The sequence below is a fragment of the Arvicanthis niloticus genome, chromosome 20 (genome assembly GCF_011762505.2).
Source record: "Arvicanthis niloticus isolate mArvNil1 chromosome 20, mArvNil1.pat.X, whole genome shotgun sequence".
NCBI classification, from domain to species: Eukaryota; Metazoa; Chordata; class Mammalia; order Rodentia; family Muridae; genus Arvicanthis; species Arvicanthis niloticus.
This window is the reverse complement of record NC_047677.1, coordinates 49,132,271-49,151,804: the sequence shown is the minus strand read 5'-3', so window position 1 is coordinate 49,151,804 and position 19,534 is coordinate 49,132,271. Positions and strand designations below refer to the sequence as shown.

General features: G+C 51.7%; 1 protein-coding gene and 1 long non-coding RNA gene across 5 annotated transcripts in view; one reads left to right on the top strand and one right to left on the bottom strand.

The window, feature by feature from the left end:
- Nucleotides 1–19,534, bottom strand: part of Tnxb (tenascin XB) — a 59,504-nt gene that overhangs the window by 5,500 nt on the left and 34,470 nt on the right. For all 4 annotated transcript variants that reach the window (XM_076916713.1, XM_076916715.1, XM_076916717.1 and 1 more), the window contains 10 exons: nucleotides 17,852–18,148; nucleotides 17,233–17,574; nucleotides 12,636–12,962; nucleotides 12,019–12,360; nucleotides 6,390–6,710; nucleotides 5,681–6,022; nucleotides 3,295–3,621; nucleotides 2,529–2,870; nucleotides 1,029–1,316; nucleotides 428–706 (listed from right to left, as the gene is read on the bottom strand). In XM_076916713.1, coding sequence (XP_076772828.1) covers nucleotides 428–706; nucleotides 1,029–1,316; nucleotides 2,529–2,870; nucleotides 3,295–3,621; nucleotides 5,681–6,022; nucleotides 6,390–6,710; nucleotides 12,019–12,360; nucleotides 12,636–12,962; nucleotides 17,233–17,574; nucleotides 17,852–18,148 — 3,207 coding nt within the window. The remainder of the gene's footprint in view (nucleotides 1–427; nucleotides 707–1,028; nucleotides 1,317–2,528; nucleotides 2,871–3,294; nucleotides 3,622–5,680; nucleotides 6,023–6,389; nucleotides 6,711–12,018; nucleotides 12,361–12,635; nucleotides 12,963–17,232; nucleotides 17,575–17,851; nucleotides 18,149–19,534) is intronic.
- Nucleotides 12,969–19,532, top strand: LOC143435214 (uncharacterized). Its single transcript, XR_013105323.1, has 3 exons — nucleotides 12,969–14,706; nucleotides 15,306–15,405; nucleotides 19,041–19,532. It is a non-coding gene; the product is annotated as an uncharacterized LOC143435214 (long non-coding RNA).

Below are 19,534 nucleotides of genomic sequence, written 5' to 3'. Positions count from 1 at the left end.
CAAGGTCTCCCTTCCCATCTCCTGGCTTGGGGTTGGGAGGAAGGAAGACTGGAATTCTTGTCACACAGGTGAACAGTGGGCTATTGGTCACACAGGAGCAGTGGGCTACTGGCCGTTAGCACAGGTGGGAGTGCACGTCAGGTGGCCTACCCACACCATGTGGCTGGTAAGGACTGGGCCTAGCCTGTGAACCCAGGTTAGCCAAGTTAGCTTTCCCTCTGTAGTAGTCGAGAAAGGATGGAATCAGTGGATAAAAATGCTGAGGTCCTGCTCGGCCCAAGAGCAGAGATTTGCCTTTGCTGAAAAGGCCTTTAGTCTCAGACTGAAGACAAGATTAGTCCTTGGAAGGCCCTGGGGATGAGAGCTGTACGAGGGGGTGGGGGTTGGGGGTGGGGGGTGTAGGGGTAGAGGCAGGGCCCAGGCTAACCTGTGGTGCCCTCCACGGAGGCAGGGCCCAGCCGCTTGCGGCCTATAAGGCCGAAGAGCAGAAACTTGTATTTTCTATTGGGCTCCAGGCTGGGGATGGTGACCTCACGTTGGCCCGCTGCCACAGGCACCACTTGGAGCTGCCCTCCCCTGTCCTTGTACTGGACTAAGAAAGAGTCGAATTCACCCTCAGGAACAGTCCAGGAGAGATTCATGGAGTTTTGGGTCATATCTGTCATGGTGAGCTCCCCAAGACGAGGAAGGAGCTTTGTGTCGGAGGCTGGAGAGGAGAGGAGGCTGCTTAGAGGGGGTAGGCCAGACAGTTTGTGGGGTAACGGGGCTCTGGGTTTGGTGGTCTGAAGTGGGTAATTGGGCAGGGCTGGGGATAAAAGATTCTCCAGCAAAGGAGGCAAGTGTGCTTTCCTCATTCTGAAGACAGCATGGAGAAGGACCAGAGTGAAGGTATGAATTTGGGTAGATCTGACAAAGAAATGGGTCACTAAACCCCACTGTTTGGAATGTGGGACACTGAAACATGAAATTCCAGCAGCTGCCACAAGGGGGCAGCAGATGATGGGGGCTGCTGCCGGGCCCTCACTCACCAGTCTTTGCTTCTGTGGAGACAGGGTCATGGCGCTTCCCACCCTGGAGTCCAAAGAGTAGAAACTTGTACTTGCGGGCCGGCTCCAAACCTGAGACGGTGACTTCACCCAGGTCTCCGCTCACAGGCACCATCTGGGGCTGCCCCTGTGCGTCCTTGTACTGAACCAGGAAGGAGTCGAAGGGGCCCTGGGCCACAGTCCAGGACAGGTGCACAGTACTGGAAGTCACTTCCACAGCAGCCAGCTCTCCCAGGCGGGGCTCTATCGGGGGCTCTGTGGTCAGAGAGGCTGTAAGAGAGTAAAGGAGGCTGGGGAATGCGGGCAGAACCTGCTCAGGGGACCAGGCAGTCCCTAGGCTGCAAAGCAGCTTCTCAGGGCCTCTTCTAACTCTTTATCCAACCCCAGCCCCAGGCAACTGGGACAGGCAGTTCATACCTAAGTACCCTTCCTGACTGCGGTTAGCACAGAGGTTCTCAACCTGTGGGTCTCGACCCCCTCAACACTCCTCTAAAATATTAAACCTCCAAACTATCTTTGACTTTAAAACATCAAACCTCCAAAAAATTTACATTATCATTCATGACAGTAGCAAAATTAGCCAGGTGGTGGTGGCCCATGCCTTTAATCCCAGCACCCAGGAGGCAGAGGCAGGAGGATCTCTGTGAGTTCGAGACCAGCCTGGTCTACAAAGGGAAAGAGTTCCAGGACAGGCAGAGCTACACAGAAAACCCTGTCTCAAAAACAAACAAACAAATAAACAAAAAACACGAGCAAAAATAAATAATGGTTGGGGTCACTGCGACGTGAAGGGTTGCAAAGGGACTGGAGAGATGGCTCAGTGGTTCAAAGCACTGGCTGCTCTTTCCAGAGGACCTGAGTTCAATTTCGAGCAGCCACATGGTGGCTCACAACCATCTGTCATGGGATCCGATGCCCTCTTCTGGCCTGCAGTCATACATGCGGATGGAGCACTTGTATACATAAAATAAATAAGTGAATAAATTCTACTTAAAGAAAAGTTTAAAGGGTCATAACATTAGCAAGGTTGATAATCACCGGTTTAGCAGATGCCATCATAAATGCTCCTCTGCTGCAGGAGCTGCCACTGCATTAAAAATTGTTTTATTTTTATTTAAAAAAAAAAAAAAAAAACCACATAGTCTAGTCAGAGGCAGATTCAGACCAGGTAGCCCAAATTCTGAGCATTTTATGAGTCACTAGATACCCACAGAGGCAGCCAGGGTTGAAGGAATGCAGGACCGAGTGGTGCTTTGGAGTAAGGGTGGAGGGCAGTGTGGGGAAGGACAGGCTCCGAGCACAGCTCTGAGGACAGCTCACGACCCTCAGTCTCTCCTAGATGAGGGGATCAAAGCTCAGAGTATGGGGCTAGAGGTATAGCTTGGAAGAACGGGAGCAGGAAGGAGAGGGCAGACCGGAAGAAGGGAAGACAGGGGCTGGACAAGAAGGGAAGAGCAAACAGAGAGGTCAGTGCTCACTCACCGGTCACACCCACGGTGGACACGGGGCCCACACGACGCCCCTTGTGGAGCCCATACAGGTTCATCTTGTACTTGCGCCCAGGATCCAGGTCTCTCACGATGGCCTCCCTCTCCTGGCCCCCGACACGCACCACCTGGGGCCGCCCATCACTGCCCTTGTACTGGACAGTGAAGGAGTCAAAGTCTCCCTGGGGGACGGTCCAGGAGAGGCTCAGGGAGTCTGGGGAGGCTCCTGTCACTGTCAGCTCTCCCAGGAGTGGTTCCTCGGTGGGTTCTGGGCCCTCTGTGGGCTCTGGGGCCTCTGTGCTGGGCTCTGTGGGGCTGGGGGGTTCTTCCTCTGCAGCTGGAAGGAGACAGAGAGGTGAGCAGGGTCCCCAGGAGATGAGAGTGACAGAGAAACCATAATTACCAAGGATGTGGGGGGGTCCTGAGCTCAGTTCAGAGAAGCCCCCCCCCTTGTGGTCTTGTGGCCCTGTTCAGTTGACAGCTGACCATGTTCAAGCTCCTGGGTCAGCTGAGGGGACATACAGCTCAGCAAAGGTTTCTCTGGTCCTGATGTCCAGGGAGACTAGCCAACCCCGGAAGGTACACGAAGACACACAGAGGCACACGTGGCACCAGCAAAGCAGGTCTGTTATGCTAAGCAGATCTAGGGTACCCAGTCATTGATCCCTATCCATTTGTCACCAAAAAGGAGGTGACACTTTTTTTTTCTTTGAAGGTCCACCTTCTGATATGTCCACCCTGGGCTCCCAGCATCCACTCACCCGTCACTCCAACAGCAGACACGGGGCCCACACGCTGACCACTGTGGATACCATACAGGTTCATCTTGTACTTGTGGTCTGGCTCCAGGCCGGAGATGGTGACCTGGTCCTCATGCCCTGGCACCCGCACCACCTTGGGCTGCCCATCCCCGTTCTTGTACTGGATCACGAACTGGTCAAACTGTCCCTCGGGGACTGTCCAGGAGAGGCTCAGGGAGTCGGGGGTGGCATCTGTCACGGTCAGCTCTCCCAGGAGTGGCTTCTTAGGAGGGGGCTCAGGAGTTGTGGTGGGCACAACCTGTGTGGTTGGAGCTTCCTCCTCTGGAGCTGGACACACACACACACACACACACACACACACAGAGAGAGAGAGAGAGAGAGAGAGAGAGAGACAGACAGACAGGCAGACAGACAGACACATTAGCTCTTCTCTGTTCTCAGAATATAAAGGAGCATTTATAAACAGTTACAAGCCACAGTGGCTCCACCACATCTTCTCTGTTCTTTCCACACTGCCCTTCCTAGACCCCACCCAGATGTCTGCCAGTGCCCACATAACTTCTCCTCTCTCTCCATCCCTTGTCTCATTTGAGCATGCCCCACACAGCCGCTGCCCTGGGCTCCCCCGAATTGGCTCTCCTTGCTGTCTGCTCTCTTGCTGGGCTCAGATCTTTGCCCTGACCACGTTTGGAAACCGCCTCCCAGAGGCTGAGTCCCATCTACTGCCAGACTCTTGCTATGTTCTCTTGGTTACATCACACCCCCTTCACCCCCTCTATCCCAGAACCTTGGCTGGGCCACCATCTCCCCTCACCTGAATTCTGACCCCGGTCTGACCTCCCTGACTTCAGGCTCACTCCACCTCTCCTCCTTAGCCAGCTGTTTGCTCCATGAGGAAGCCAAGGCTTTGAGTGGGAACTTCTAATGACATATGCCAGCAGGCAGCATGGAGCTAGGTGCCCAGTTCTGGCTGGAATCCCAGATTTCTAAGCTGTGCCCACTTTGCCATCAACCTCCCAAGACTATCAGGACCTCAGGACATCACACAAAATGTCTGTTCCCCGTGGACCAGGTTATTTCTAGCCTTCTGCTCTTTGCACCTTGGGGACACTTCATTCTAACCTGTCACCAAGCCAGTGCCTGTTGGTCTCTGTGGTCTTATGAGCAGGCTGGTTTAGGTGTCTCTACGGGTCCTGTTCTGGCCCCCGGTTACTTCTGTCTTGTGCCCTTTGCTGTACTTTGTGGCTGTTTTCTGCTGTCCCCTTGACTGTGAGACCCATGGTAACTAGTGTGCTTTTTCACCCTGATGGAGACAAGCATCTGTGACTCTATGCTCTGTCAGGCTCTGTCAGGCTCTGTCAGGCTCTGTTGGCTGAGAGCCCACACAGCACAGCTGTCTTATGTAATCATGCTGAACACAGAACATGGACATCACACAAGGCCTTCTGGCACCGTGATGGCAAGCTTAGAATTCTGTTTGCACACAGACACGCTTGAATGTTTGTTATAAATTGGCCAAACAGTCCCCTTCAGGTAATGAGTTATTTCTGCCTCTTAAAACAATTATGGCTTTGAAGCCCCTCTAGACACCTCCTCTGTGACCTCACCGGGTGATGGAGGACCTACCGGGGACTCATCCTCACCGGGTGATGGAGGACCTACCGGGGACTCATCCTCGCCGGGTGATGGAGGACCTACCGGGGACTCATTCAGAGCTGGACCTCACTTCCCACTTTTGCACATCACCTAACTTAAGCTCAACTTCTCTTTAACTCCAGAGTCTCCACAGCTCTGCCCTCTCAGTGTCAGCCCACGGTTCATTGCAGGTGAATCTTAGAGAGCTCTTGGCCAGGGACAACGGACACTCAGGGACAACGGACACTCAGGGACAATGGACACTCAGCCCCACAGGGAATGGATGCATGCACATAAAAGTTTGAAGTGGAAGAAAGGAAGGAAGTGGGAAGGAAGGAAGGAAGGAAGGAAGGAAAGAAGGAAGGAAAGAAGGAAGGAAGGAAGGAAGGAAGGAAGGAAGGAAGAGGGCTTGCTCATACACAGATTAACTCTGTATTCCCACCCTGCCCCCCTGCTTCCTCAGAGATCTCCACAGAGACAGAGCCTCTGTGTGAAGAGTCAGGCCAGCATGTCCCAAGAGACAGCTGACACCTCTACTGTGGGGCTTTGCTGCTTAGGGGCTGAACCATGAACCAGCAACTTGTTTCCCAGGATCCTCTGAGAAACATAGAAGAGCAGGCTCTGGACACACTGCTGGGTCTGAACCTGACTCGTGGAAATGTCAGAAGTGCCAGGCGGCTTGGTGTGCTACACAGTATTTCTATGAAGAAGGTTGGGGAAGGAGCTTGTTAGGATTGATTTTCTTACTCACCGGTCACGCCCACAGTGGACACGGGGCCCATGCGATGCCCCTCATGGAATCCATACAGGTTCATCTTGTACTTGCGCCCAGGATCCAGGTCTCTCACGATGGCCTCCCTCTCCTGGCCCCCGACACGCACCACCTGGGGCCGCCCATCACTGTCCTTGTACTGGACAGTGAAGGAGTCAAAGTCTCCCTGGGGGACGGTCCAGGAGAGGCTCAGGGAGTCTGGGGAGGCTCCTGTCACTGTCAGCTTTCCCAGGAGCGGCTCCTCGGTGGGTTCTGGGCCCTCTGTGGGCTCTGGGGCCTCTGTGCTGGGCTCTGTGGGGTTGGGGGATTCTTCCTCTGCAGCTGGAAGGAGACAGAGAGGTGAGCAGGGTCGCCTGCAAGTGTCCTTGGCTTTTGAGGTGGAAGAGGGAGAAGCTATGGCTACTAGGAAGGTGCCCCTCTTGGAGTCTGATGTCCCTGGTCATCTGATAGCTGGCCAGCATGCCCAAGCTCCTAGGTTAGCTGGAACCTGGACAGTGCTGCACAGCAAAGGTCTTGATGTCCCCACCCCCTGCACAGAGAAGACAGGACAGCTCCAGGGAAAGACACTTAGGGCATAGTCTCAGACACAGCAGGTCTGGGGATTAGCCAGTCTCAAGTCACTAAGCCCTACTCAGAGGTGATAGTCCCTTCTAGTGGACTCCACCATGGGCTCCCACAGTCCACTCACCTGTCACCCCTGTGACAGACACGGGGCCCACACGCTGACCACTGTGGATACCATACAGGTTCATCTTGTACTTGTGGTCTGGCTCCAGGCCGGAGATGGTGACCTGGTCTTCGTACCCTGGCACCCGCACCACCTTGGGCTGCCCATCCCCGTTCTTGTACTGGATCACGAACTGGTCAAACTGTCCCTCGGGGACTGTCCAGGAGAGGCTCAGGGAGTCGGGGGTGGCATCTGTCACGGTCAGCTCTCCCAGGAGTGGCTTCTTAGGACGGGGCTCAGGAGTTGTGGTGGGCACCACCTGAGTGGTTGGAGCTTCCTCCTCTGATTATAGACACATACAGGGTCAGGTTATATCCTCGGTTCCCATGTAAAGGACATTTGTAAAATCAAAGCTTAGGGACATTTCTGTGCTTTCTCCACTGCCATCCCTAGCTCCCACCAAGGCTTTCCTCCCCTGCTTTATCCACCGACATGATTTCTCCCCTGCCTCTAGCACCTGATGCGTGTGAGCATGCCCCAGAGGCCACCTCGCTGTGCTGTCTCTTCTTGCCATTTCCTTCCTCACTAGATTCAGAGCTTTGCTCCAGACAGGCTTGGAACACCGCAGTAGAATCTGACCCACCCCTTCAGACAGTCCTTCCAGGTGGCTTAGTTGCTGGAGGGCTCTGGCTGGGGACAGCTGGCACTTGGTTCCAGAATGCCCAGATCAGGGCATAGGGTTCTTTGTGGAATGAATGAATTAACGCACAGGAATAAAAATCTAACATTACACCACAAATAAATAAAAATAAAATAAATAAGCCAGGCGAGATTGCACACACCTTTAATCCTAGCACTTGGGAGGCAGAGGTAAAGCGGGTCTCTGAGTTTGAGGACAGCCTGGTCTACACAGAGTTCTAGGACAGCCTGGTCTACACAGAGTTCTAGGACAGCCTGGTCTACACAGAGTTCTAGGACAGCCTGAGCTACACAGTGAAACTCTGTCTTGAAAACCAAAAGAAAAAAAAATTAAGTCAATGAAGTGTGTTTATAGGTGCACAGTGGAATGCTAGCCTCTTCGCTCTTCCCTCGTGGGCTGTGTGCACCCGACAAGGACAGAGTCTCTGTAAGGCCTGCGCATGCTGAGCAACAATTCCAAGGCTGCTGCCTCTGCTGTGGGCCTTTACCAGCAGCCGGCTCCTCAAAATTCTGACAGGATAGCAGGCTCTGGATGCGCTGCTGGGACTGAGTGGGATTCGTGGAAGTTGGTATGGTTGTTTCCTCCTAACTGAAACATCCCCTCCGCGTCACTCAGGAAATTCCTGAAGCTTACAGGATCTACAAGGCCTCAGCATGGTTATGGAAGCGTAACAATTGTAGGGAGGAGAAATTGTCCAGCAGGTGCAAGGTGCCCAAGAATTCCAGGGAAGCGCTTGTGTGGACTGTAACCTATATTGGAGTTAGGTTTGCAGTGATGAGCTATCTTCAGTCCGGCATCATCATATTCCTACATGTGACCCCACTGAGCACTTTGGTTCACCATGCTAGACATGGGTGGAATTGTTTCTTGGGTCTGTTTTCAGTTCCTCATCTGGCATGAATAGATGTTCAGGTCTCCTCAGGAAAGTCAACCAACATAATTGGTGCTGGAATATGAACTAACAGAGCCAAAGGCGATTTAGGGGGGTGTGGGTGTGTGGCCACTGTAACATGCTGAGGCAGGCAACCAGGATCTGCAGGGGTGGCCCCCGCACAGCCACCTTCTCCATGTGCTATGGCACGGTGAACCCTCTCACTGTGGTGCATGCTCCCTGCTATAAGAGATAGGCCATGCAACCGAAGCCAGGCCACCAGAGGGCATCCAAGTGAGACACCTGGGATGTCCATTTCCTAAATTGGATATGGTTGATGAATGGGTAATACTACCCAAATGTAAGCATGTCTCCAACACAGTCAACGGGCTCCAGGGTGTATTGCAGTTCCTAAACATAGCACTTAGGACAAGACAGTAAGCAAGCTACGGTATCAGCTGAAACTGAAACTCAGCTGCCCTTTCAGAAAGAACTTGCCCACACAAGGGAGGAATTGCAATGGGGGAGTGTCATAAGGATGCTCTCTGCTCATTGGTTTGGGTCAGGGAAAGTAGAGAAGAGAAGACAAGACAGAGGTATTGTTGGCTGTCTCTTACAGTAGGTAGGATGCAAGACAAAGAGAGTGCAGGTTGGACCCATGCTAAAGAGTCTGTCCTGGGATATAAACTCTCTGATCCCCTGGGAGGAACCGGATGATTAAGGGTCAGGGAAGGGTGGAAGACAACAGACCTTAGGTCTGACCATGAAGAGAGGAAGAGAGAATCTGTGATTCAGTATGCAGACGGGGCATTAGTAATGACTGAGTCCAGGAAGTCAGCACATGAGCAGCTTGGGAAAGACTTTTAAACTGAAAGCTTCCAACAGCCTTGCTTTGTGTGGCTGTGGAATAGAGGCAGATGGGATTAATCTGGATGGAGATGAAGAGACAGTATCATAGCAGCCCATCCCTCCTCTAGACAAAAGCTTCATAACCAAAGGCAAACCAGGGAAAATCAATCCCCGATGAAATGGCTCATGTGAGCCAACAGGGGCACTTAGTCCCCATAAATACCAGGGCCTTAGAGGCATCAGAATGGAGAATGTGTTGCTGGAAAGAACTGGGAGTAAGAGTGGCAACACTGATGCCCAGTTCATCAAGTCAGATAAAAGCGTAATCCCGGGAAAGCCAAGAAAGAGATCTGCAGGCAGGTGTCTTTAGTCCCAGTGCTCAAGAAGCAGAGGCAGGTGGATCTCTGTGAGTTTGGGACCAGTCTGGTCTATGTAGCAAACTCTAGGCCAGCCAGAGCTATACAGTGCTTCAGTGCCTTGCTGGGACCCAGGATGGGATGTGGTCTTCACGAGTAGGAGTCTCTGGGAACTCAGAATGACTCTGAACAGTACGTGAACTACTTTTATAAAACGCAGAAGCAGTTGAGAGGGAGTGAGAGGAAGGCAAGGCGGACCAAACGATCCGTTCTGGTCACGCCAAGGAAAATGTGCTGATATTACTGTGTATACCATTCCTGCAATTCCTACATTAACAGAACGCCACGTGCTGCACCAATGAGCTCTTGACAGGTTTTACTATCGAGCAGCAGTCCACAGAAGACAGAAATAATGGGACGGTGCAGATTTAAAAGGTTAAACCTGACCTGGGGGTGGGACAGTTACCCCCTCCAGAGTATGCAGTACACATTTCTCCCCTTCATGAAAGTACGGATCTATGCTAGGGATAGAAATTGTTTAAGTAGCCTGGGATCCACCCACCAATAGGTATCACATCAGCCCACTCTGCTGACAGCCAGGCACTTGTCAGAACTGGGGAGTCAGAGCCAGCAGCAGGCATGGTAGGTCAGAATACAGCTATGGGCCTGAGTTGGTCCTCCAGGGCCATCAAGCGCAAAGAGATACACAACGGTCTTAAAGCAACGGTATCCTGGGATGAGGAGGATGGTTTATGGAAGATATCTGTGTGCCACAGAAAGCTAGACAGGGTGATGTAATTATTCTATCCGTCCCTCTGTTCTTAACATACCTATCTTGATCAAAGCAAGTGAAAACGATCACATCGCTCCGTACTGTGTTGAGCTTTGACAATGTTTTTTTTTGTTTGTTTGTTTTTGTTTTTGTTTTTTTTTTTTTTTTACTAGCACCTCTGCTCTTGGATTCCCAAGACCAATCCGCATTCCTGCGGAACGGTCAACAGCAGATCTTCAGAGCACTCCCCCAAGGCTGTCTTTACACTCCTGCTTTTTGTCATGGGATGGGTCTGGAATCCCGCATTGTTATTCTGTCCACCTCTATGAAAGCGCTGGGTTACCTAGATGGCGTCATGCCAATCTCTGAATATTTTGGATATCTAGAAAGTTGTCTGAAGAGCAGGAAAGTCATAGGTTAAAGAACCCAACGACAATGCCGTCCATCAGTGGGAAAGGGGACGTCCAGAAGCTATAAGGCTGGTGACCGGAGATACAATGGGAGGATCAGGCTACCTTCCTATGTGGTTGAGGATAAGGAAACCCCAAAGCTAAGGCTGTTGGTTGCAGCACTAAATTAGAGAGTAAACCTCTATTGCCAAAGACACTGCACACTTGCTACAGAACATGGAGGAAACAGATGGACACTGGACTGGAAGGCCCCTTCTTGCTGGTCTGCATTTATAATATGGATAGGCACCATGAAGGGTGTTATGGGAAAATTCTCACCAGCAGTCCTGCTTGGCTGTGACCCCTGAATTTTGCAAAGCCACCCATGCAGTCCCACTGGCACAATAGAGGCACAGCTGTGATGGGGACAACATAATTAGACCTAGGATCTGCGCCACTGGAGGGAATTTACATCTTGTGCTTCCTCCACAGGGAGGAAGCCTGTGGCTGGAGAAGACACAGCCCCTGATGGGGAGGCCGTTGCTCCTGCTTTTTATTAAGTGGATATAGTGTACCTATCAATGGCCTTCTAAAATCCGTCTGCATCCATGGATTACAGCTGCTAGCAACACCAATTAATCATGGAAGGAAACATTTCTTGCAATTAGACTGTAGGGACTCAACTGGTGAAAATACTGAAACAAAACGACAGTTGCTGTGTCATACTCAGCAGTAGACGGGAGAAAATAATGATGCATTTCTATCCCCTACTCCCAGGGCTCAGGAACACTGCAGAAAAGTTGTGTGTGTGTGTGTGTGGGGGGGGGGAGGGGCAGAATGTAAAAGCCAAAGGAAGGAACACAGCATTGTGTAGCTATTTCCTCAGAACTGAAGTGCTCCCTATCAGAGGAAAGCTCATTAGAATTTAGGAAGTAGCCACCTGTGGTGGTGTGTGTCTTTAATTCTAGTACTTGAGAGGCAGAGGCAGAGGCAGTCAGATCTCTGTGAATTCTAAATAAAGCTTGTCTACATACTGAGTTCCAAGACAGCCATAGCTATGTAGAGAGGTCTTTCCTCAAACACAAATCAAAGCAAAACATCAATAAAATAAACAAAAGCTTACTCAAGAAGTAAAGAAAACTCACAAGTCTCAGGAAGTTCCTGAAACTTACAAAACTCACAGTCTGTCCCAACATTAGCTAAATTACTTTCAGGAGAGCTGGAGAAAGCTCCAAGGGTGGATTTTTTTTGTGAGTGATTATCCATGTAGAGGTTGGCTTTTATGTAATACGCCTGAATTTGGATCACCCATATTTTCTGTAAGTAACCCCTCACCAATACTCTTATAAGTAACCTACTAATTCAGATGCCAGACTCTTGCGGAATATCTTGTTTGTTGTCGGTATTCTATCTAGACATATATCCCTAGGAAAAGTGAAGCACTCACGCAGCCTTGCTGCTGTGAGAATGTTACCACAAAGATGGTAGAAAAGGGAATAAAAATGGGTCATCTATGGGGGCCAAGAATTGGCTTAGGGGTTAAGAGCATTTGTTGGTCTTGCAAAAGACCTAGGTTCGACTCCCAGCACCCACATGGAGGCTCCCCACTTCCTCAAGCACACATATGGTACACAGACTTATGTGCAGGCAAAGTACTCATATAAATAAAAGAAATCATGTCATTCCAAACAGACCTATCTGACAGTCACTCACCGGTCATGCCCACGGTGGACACGGGGCCCACACGATGCCCCTCATGGAATCCATATAGGTTCATCTTGTACTTGCGCCCAGGATCCAGGTCTCTCACGATGGCCTCCCTCTCCTGGCCTCCAACACGCATCACCTGGGGCCGCCCATCACTGCCCTTGTACTGGATAGTGAAGGAGTCAAAGTCTCCCTGGGGGACGGTCCAGGAGAGGCTCAGGGTGTCTGGGGAGGCTCCTGTCACTGTCAGCTCTCCCAGGAGCGGCTCCTCAATGGGTTCTGGGCCCTCTGTGGGCTCTGGGGCCTCTGTGCTGGGCTCTGTGGGGCTGGGGGGTTCTTCCTCTGCAGCTGAGAAGGAGGCAGAAAGGGTGAGGCAGAGTCCCTAGCATTCCTGAGCTCCTATGTCCCTGCTGAGGAGACCTGGACAGCCACCAGCATGGCAAAGGTCTGTATGGCCTTGCTGCCCAGGGAGACTGGCCAGCATCAGGGGAGTTCACAGAAGCCACCACAGCCTTAGTCACAGTAGGCTTGTGGTATTGAATAATCCTTGGCCACTAGTCACCAAAGAACACTGGGTTCCACTTCATGATGGGTCCCACTCTGGACTCCCACAGTCCACTCACCTGTCACCCCTGTGACAGACACGGGGCCCACACGCTGACCACTGTGGATACCATACAGGTTCATCTTGTACTTGTGGTCTGGCTCCAGGCCGGAGATGGTGACCTGGTCCTCGTGCCCTGGCACCCGCACCACCTTGGGCTGCCCATCCCCGTTCTTGTACTGGATCACGAACTGGTCAAACTGCCCCTCGGGGACTGTCCAGGAGAGGCTCAGGGAGTCAGGGGTGGCATCTGTCACGGTCAGCTCTCCCAGGAGTGGCTTCTTAGGAGGGGGCTCAGGAGTTGTGGTGGGCACAACCTGAGTGGTTGGAGCTTCCTCCTCTGGAGCTGGACACATACAGGGAAGAGTTAGGTCTTTCCTGTCCTCAGTTCCCACAGAAAGGACATTTATAAAAACAAAGCCTTGTGGGTGTGGCACCACAGACTTAAACCCAGCATTAGTCAGAAGCAGGCAGATCTTTGTGAGTTCAAGGACAACCTGAGTTTCAGGACAGGCAGGGCTACAAAGTGTAGCCCTGTCTCAAAAAATGATAACAATAAAATAAACAGAAAAAAAATTAAAAGAAAACAAACTAAAAGCTATTAAAGCCCCGTGAAAGCAGAGTAAGCCTGGCCAGGGTGGCTACCACAGCTTCCTTTTCTCCCCACGCTACTGCCTCTCCATCTGCCAGCACCTACGTAAGTCAGCATCATGGCCCCACATGGTCGCTTTGAGCCATCCTAAGATGCCTCTCCCTGCCATCTCCCTCCTCATTAGACTCTGGTCTTTGTCCCCATTCTGAAAGTGGACCTGCCCCAACTTAGCTGCCACCAGACTCAGAATGTCTCAGACTTTTGCTAAACCCCTCCTGGCTGCCTCACTCACCAGCCTGGGACCCTGATGGGCCATCATCTCCCACACCCAGCCCTCCCTGCTTTTAGACTACCTTCCTACCTTATCCCTCCATATCTCTCCTCGGCTTGCAACCCGAGGTTTGCATCCATGCATCTTTGATGCCGGATGCCAGCATTCAGCACAGAACCCAGGCTTCCTGAGATATCCCAACTGTGTCTTAAGACTGTCCTATACCTCTGAGGCTGTCACACAAACTCTGCTTTCTTCTGGACCATCCTTTTCTGGCCTGCTGCTGTTTGCACATTTTTGGACTCAGTCTTTCTAAATCCAGCCCCAACCTCATGCCTGTTAGACTTCAGTCTCAGTGGTTCTATGTGAGCAGCCTGGCTTCGAGTGACCCTTCCAGGTCCTTTCTTGTCCCCGGCTTTCCTATTACATGCTTATGTTTGGTGTGACTATAAACTCATCGATCAGGAACCTGGCAGTCTTCCGGGTTCACAGATCTCTGTTACATGGGGTCTGTACCTGGATCCAGCACCTGTAACTTTGTTGATACAGTGGAGGGGTGTGCAGTTAAGTAAGACTGTATCCCATCATCCCCTTCACTGTTTCCATGGTGACAGAGCCTCTGTGAGGACTCACGGGTCACATTTTCCCAAGGAGTGCCAACATCTCTGTTGTGCTATTCAAGGAGCTGTGCTATTCAAGGCTCAGCTGTGTACTGGCCTCACTGTCAGGATCACCTGTCCCTCGGATGCCTATGTGTTAAATGATTGGTCCCCAGGGTGACTGGGGCGGAAGCAGGGCCCCTTAAGAGGTGTGGCCTGTCCCCAGGTCACTTAGGGTATGCCCTTGAAAAGGACAGAGAGATTGAGCTTCCTCTTTTTCCTCTGGTCTGCTTTGATGTGCTTGCTATTCCATAACAGGTTCTGAAGAAACAGGGCCAGCCCGTCAAAACCCGAGTCAAAGCAAAACTATTATCAGTGGATTATGTCAGATACTTATCACTGGAGTGAGGCTGACAGCATATCTTGATAGGAATGCAGATAGCAGACTCTTGATGAACCTAATCGATCCTGACCTGCTCTGTGGTGCGACCCAGGCACCAGGAAGTGCTTGCTGGCTCAGAAAAAATGCTTCCAGCTAGCTGGTTGCAAGGTGACAACTTCTGAATTCAGGTTGGATGTACCCATGGAGGACACAGAGGGATTCAAGGCCCCAAATGGACCCATACAGGTACATTCTGAACTTGTGACTGGAGCTCCAGTTTCCCCCCACAGTACCTCTCCTTGCCTCCAGCTTGTACCACTGGGGCTGCCCATCCCTAGGCTTGTAGAGTCAAAGCAACCATGCTGGAGAGTCTGGGAAGTGTGTGGGGGGGGGATCCTGTCATTACCAATCCTCCAGGAGTGGCTTATCTGGGGGTTCTGTGCAGGGATCTCCTCCTCAGGGTCCTCTGACCTGAGAGAATTGTGACCCCAAAGGACACTCAGTAGCTAAAGCTCCTCAAGCAGAAGCCTTGGGGACTCAAGTGGCCCCACTATGGCCATCTAGTCCCTGGAGGCTAGAGAGGACTGAGGCAGCCTTGCTGTCCCGTCTGATAGTCAGACTGTCCTGTTCCACATCCTCAGGAGGCAACCAGAGCTTATGTGTCAGGAGCCAACGCACTACTCACTCCCTTTGACCCAATAGTCTCAGTTCTGGGCATTTATCCTAAGAAAATTATTAAAAGCAGGGAAAAGTTACAGCATGGAAGAATTCATAACAGGATTACTCATGACAGCAAAATGGGTCAGGACCCAAATGGCCCACAATGGATGATTGGTTTCCTACAGGCCTTTCACCAGAAAGCATCAAATGACCATTAAAATGGTGATTAGTGCAGACTGTCTGGTCACAAAGTAAATGACTGGCATCCAACTGGAACCCAGAAAAGTAAGAGACAGCTGCATGGGAGCACAGCCAGCTGCACGGGAGCACGGCTAGCTGCACGGGAGCACGGCCAGCTGCATGGGAGCACGGCCAGATGCATGGGAGCACATCCAGATGCATGGGAGCACTCAGGCTGCATGGGAGCACTCAGGCTGCAGACTTCAAGTGCACAGGCTGAGAGTGAAGAGCAGGAGGCTCGACTTCAGCTTCCACCTCAGCTTCTTTAGGTTTGGTAGTGTGGGTGCCAGGAATAGAGCCCAGTCAAACTTCATGGGATGGTCAAACACCTACAGTTGCTAATGGCAGTCAAACCCTAGACGGAGCTTCTCACTTGCTGTGTTTCAAGCTCTGCATATCCTGCCAGGTCCCTCACACTACAAAAACACGGGCTTGAAAGGAGACTATTGAATCGTAATATTAGTAAGAGGGAGAGGGATGGGACCTGACAGTGAGGGAGGTGGGAAAATGGGTGAGGGACATGGGGGCAGGGTTATGGGAAAGCAAGTCACGCTGGTCCCTTATGGGCCATTCCTCTTGCTGTGAGTTGAGAACGGCTATGAGGAGTGACAAGACTTAAAGAGACAGGAAACTGAGCCGCGGGTGAGAATGAGCAGTCTACCCCCAGCTCAAACTCTAGTTTTCCCCAGTTCTCCCCATGCACCACAAGCCTGCCGTCTGCTGAGAGCAGAGGGAGAACCAAGACCTGTCAAGCCAGGGAGTGTGAGATATGATTCCTCTACCCAGACAGTCAGCAGGCAGAGACCCACAGGCTGCCGGCTCTGTGACTGAGCGGCCTGACCTGCCCCACACAGTGATCCTGAGGATGGACCAGTCCACCTCTGGCCTGCTCTTGACATCCCTGAAAAGCAGGCCATGTGACTAGGGCCCAGGGACTCAAGTACACATGTGATTTGTTCCCTCACTGCTTAGGGACTAGCAAATTTAATTTTCTCATAATTAGAAATGAACTGTGTTGCCAGGGTGACAGGAAGACAGATGGGGTGCTAGGGAAGAGAACACTGCATTTTTTTCTGTTTTTCTGTGATTATAAAAGGAATGCGTGGAGGGGAAGGAGAAATGCTTGCCATGTTGGAACATTCACACAGCGCAGAACAGACAAAACCAGAAAAAGGCAGCCCAGCAGTGGCCAGAACAACACCGCATTCTGTCTCACAAAGCCTTGGGCTGCGGGCCGCGCTTACATTCTCCGGCTCCCCAGCCACGCCATGCTTGCCGGCTGGTTGTGATTAGCACCCTTACAGGACTCTCAGCCTGTGATCCCTCTTCTCTTCCTCCTCCTGCTTTACTTTTTGACTCGCACTTTAGAAGTGCAGGCCCATTGTGGTGGGGAGAAGGCTGGGGAGGAGGCTGTGGTTGAGCAAAGCGGCTCACATCACAGAGGCCAGGAAGGAGAGAAAGGAAATCTAGGAGGGTCCAGGCCAAGAGACAGGTCCAAGAAAATGACCCTAGTGAGCCACTTTCCCCGCCAAGTGCCCAACCTACCTCCCATCCCCACCCAACAACGTCACAGAGCACAGATCCATCAAGATACTGAAGTGTGTGTGTGACTGTGTGTGTCTGTGTGTGCACGTGTTTGCATGTGCATGTGTGGGTGAGTGTGGGCATGGGTGTGCATGTGTGTATGTGTGTGTGACTGTGTGTGCATGTGTGTCTATGTTCACAACAGAGTGAGGCAGAGGCAGCCGGTGGACAAGGCTGTGAAGGGGAATTCAATCTTAGCCTTGTGGGATTGGAAAAAACAGTAGAGGTGACCAGCCACACACCCCTGAGGAAAGAGACACACTAAATAAAGCCCCAGTTCTCACTCACCAGTCATGCCCACGGTGGACACGGGGCCCACGCGACGCCCCTCGTGAAGCCCATACAGGTTCATCTTGTACTTGCGCCCAGGATCCAGGTCTTTCACGATGGCCTCCCTCTCCTGGCCCCCGACACGCACCACCTGGGGCCGCCCATCACTGTCCTTGTACTGGACAGTGAAGGAGTCAAAGTCTCCCTGGGGGACGGTCCAGGAGAGGCTCAGGGAGTCTGGAGAGGCTCCTGTCACTGTCAGCTCTCCCAGGAGCGGCTCCTCGGTGGGTTCTGGGCCCTCTGTGGGCTCTGGGGCCTCTGTGCTGGGCTCTGTGGGGCTGAGGGGCTCTTCCTCTGCAGCTGAGAAGGAGACAGAGGTGAGCAGGGTTCTGTGTCCTCAGGCCTTGGGGAGGGGGCAGAAATCATAGTTACCAGGGGCCCTGGATAGCTACCAGCACAGTAAAACCCTCTGTGGCCCTGTTGCCTAGGAAAACGGGCCAGCTCTAGGGGAAAGGAATCAGGCCACAACCTTAACCATGGCAGGACCAATCCAAGGCCCTCATCCCCGCTCACACCACCAAGGAGCTGAGAGTCACCTCCTCTTGAGTTTTACCTGAGTTTTCCATTGTCCACTCACCTGTCACCCCTGTGACAGACACGGGGCCCACACGCTGACCACTGTGGATACCATACAGGTTCATCTTGTACTTGTGGTCTGGCTCCAGGCCGGAGATGGTCACCTGGTCCTCATGCCCTGGCACCCGCACCACCTTGGGCTGCCCATCCCCGTTCTTGTACTGGATCACAAACTGGTCAAACTGTCCCTCAGGGACTGTCCAGGAGAGGGTCAGGGAGTCAGGGGTGGCATCTGTCACGGTCAGCTCCTCCAGGCGGGGTTTCAGGGAAGGGGCATCAATAGGTTCGTCTCTGGGGTCTGGGGAAGATGTAAAACAGAGTCTTTGCTGTTTGTGGAAGGAGTTCCCAACTCTTAAATATGGGTCAGAAGGAGGCTGAATCAAGGCCTGGTCAAGCTCTCTTTCTGTTTATAGTCATCAAAGCTTCTCCATGGTCGTCGTGGGCTCTCACACAGGTCAGGTCTCCTTCTGTCTCAAAGACTGGCATATCCTAGCTCACACTTCCTTTAAGCCTTTTTATTTTTTTAATTTTATTTACTTTATATATATGAGTAGTGCACTGTAGCTGTCTTCAGACACACCAGAAGAGGGCCTCAGATCCCATTACAGATGGTTGTGAGCCACCATGTGGTTGCTGGGAATTGAACTCAGGACCTCTGGAAGAGCAGTCAGTGCTCTTAACCGCTGAGCCATCTCTCCAGCCCCCTTTAAGCCTCTTTATTTTATTTTACTTTATTTTATAGACTGGGCTGCATAAGCCAAGGTGGTCTTGAGCTGAAGAGATACAAAATAGGCTCAACACCTGATCCTCCTGCCTCTCTCTGCCATCCAAGGACAAGGGCTATGTGCATGTGTCACCATGCCTGGCTCCATCCAAAGCTTCTTTTGGGTGTGTCAAAACAAAAGTCCTGAAATTAGACTGTGGAAGTCCATGTTTATAAGTATGCAAGTGTGTTGCTGGTGCCCCCCACACAGAGTGTCACCTCACACAGGTACTTTGATGGTGTCTAAGTTAGGTCAAAATACAGCTTAATGAAGAACTTTCCTTTGGGGGTGCTAGGACATGACACAGGCCTAACTGAAGTAGTCATGGACACACTGGCTTCATTATATCTTCTCTCTTGTATATACCTCTGAACTTAAAAAAAAAACCAACTTTTTATTATATTTACTCTTTTTATTTTATGTGAGTGTTTCACCTGTCTGTCTGTCTGTCTGTCTGTCTGTCTGTCTGTGCACCACGTGTGCTGGGCACCCTTGGAGGCCGGAAGAGGGTGCCAGATGCCTGAAACCAGTTACATCTGGTTGTGAGCCACCACATGATGCTAAGAACTGAACCTGGATCCTCTGCAAGAGCAGCAAGTGCGCTACCCCACTGACCCTCTCTTTAGCCCCAACCTTTGGAATCTTAAACAATTATTTGAGCATGGGATTTGCTGACATTTCGTGGCATTTTTCTCTTGAGTCCCCATGGGGAAGCACCGCCTAAAACACTCTTCAGAGGTGTCAGTACCCAGCCACCTCCTCCAGGCCTGACCTTCTCCTAAGAGGCAGTCCCAGCCTCAGGTTCCATCTAACCTTAGGCATTGGAGGTCAAGGATGAGGTAGAGTCTGAGGAGTTTTGAAGTCCTGAGTCTCTGCTGTAGGAAATACTGAGGGCTTTACTGCCTGAGAAGGTGTACACA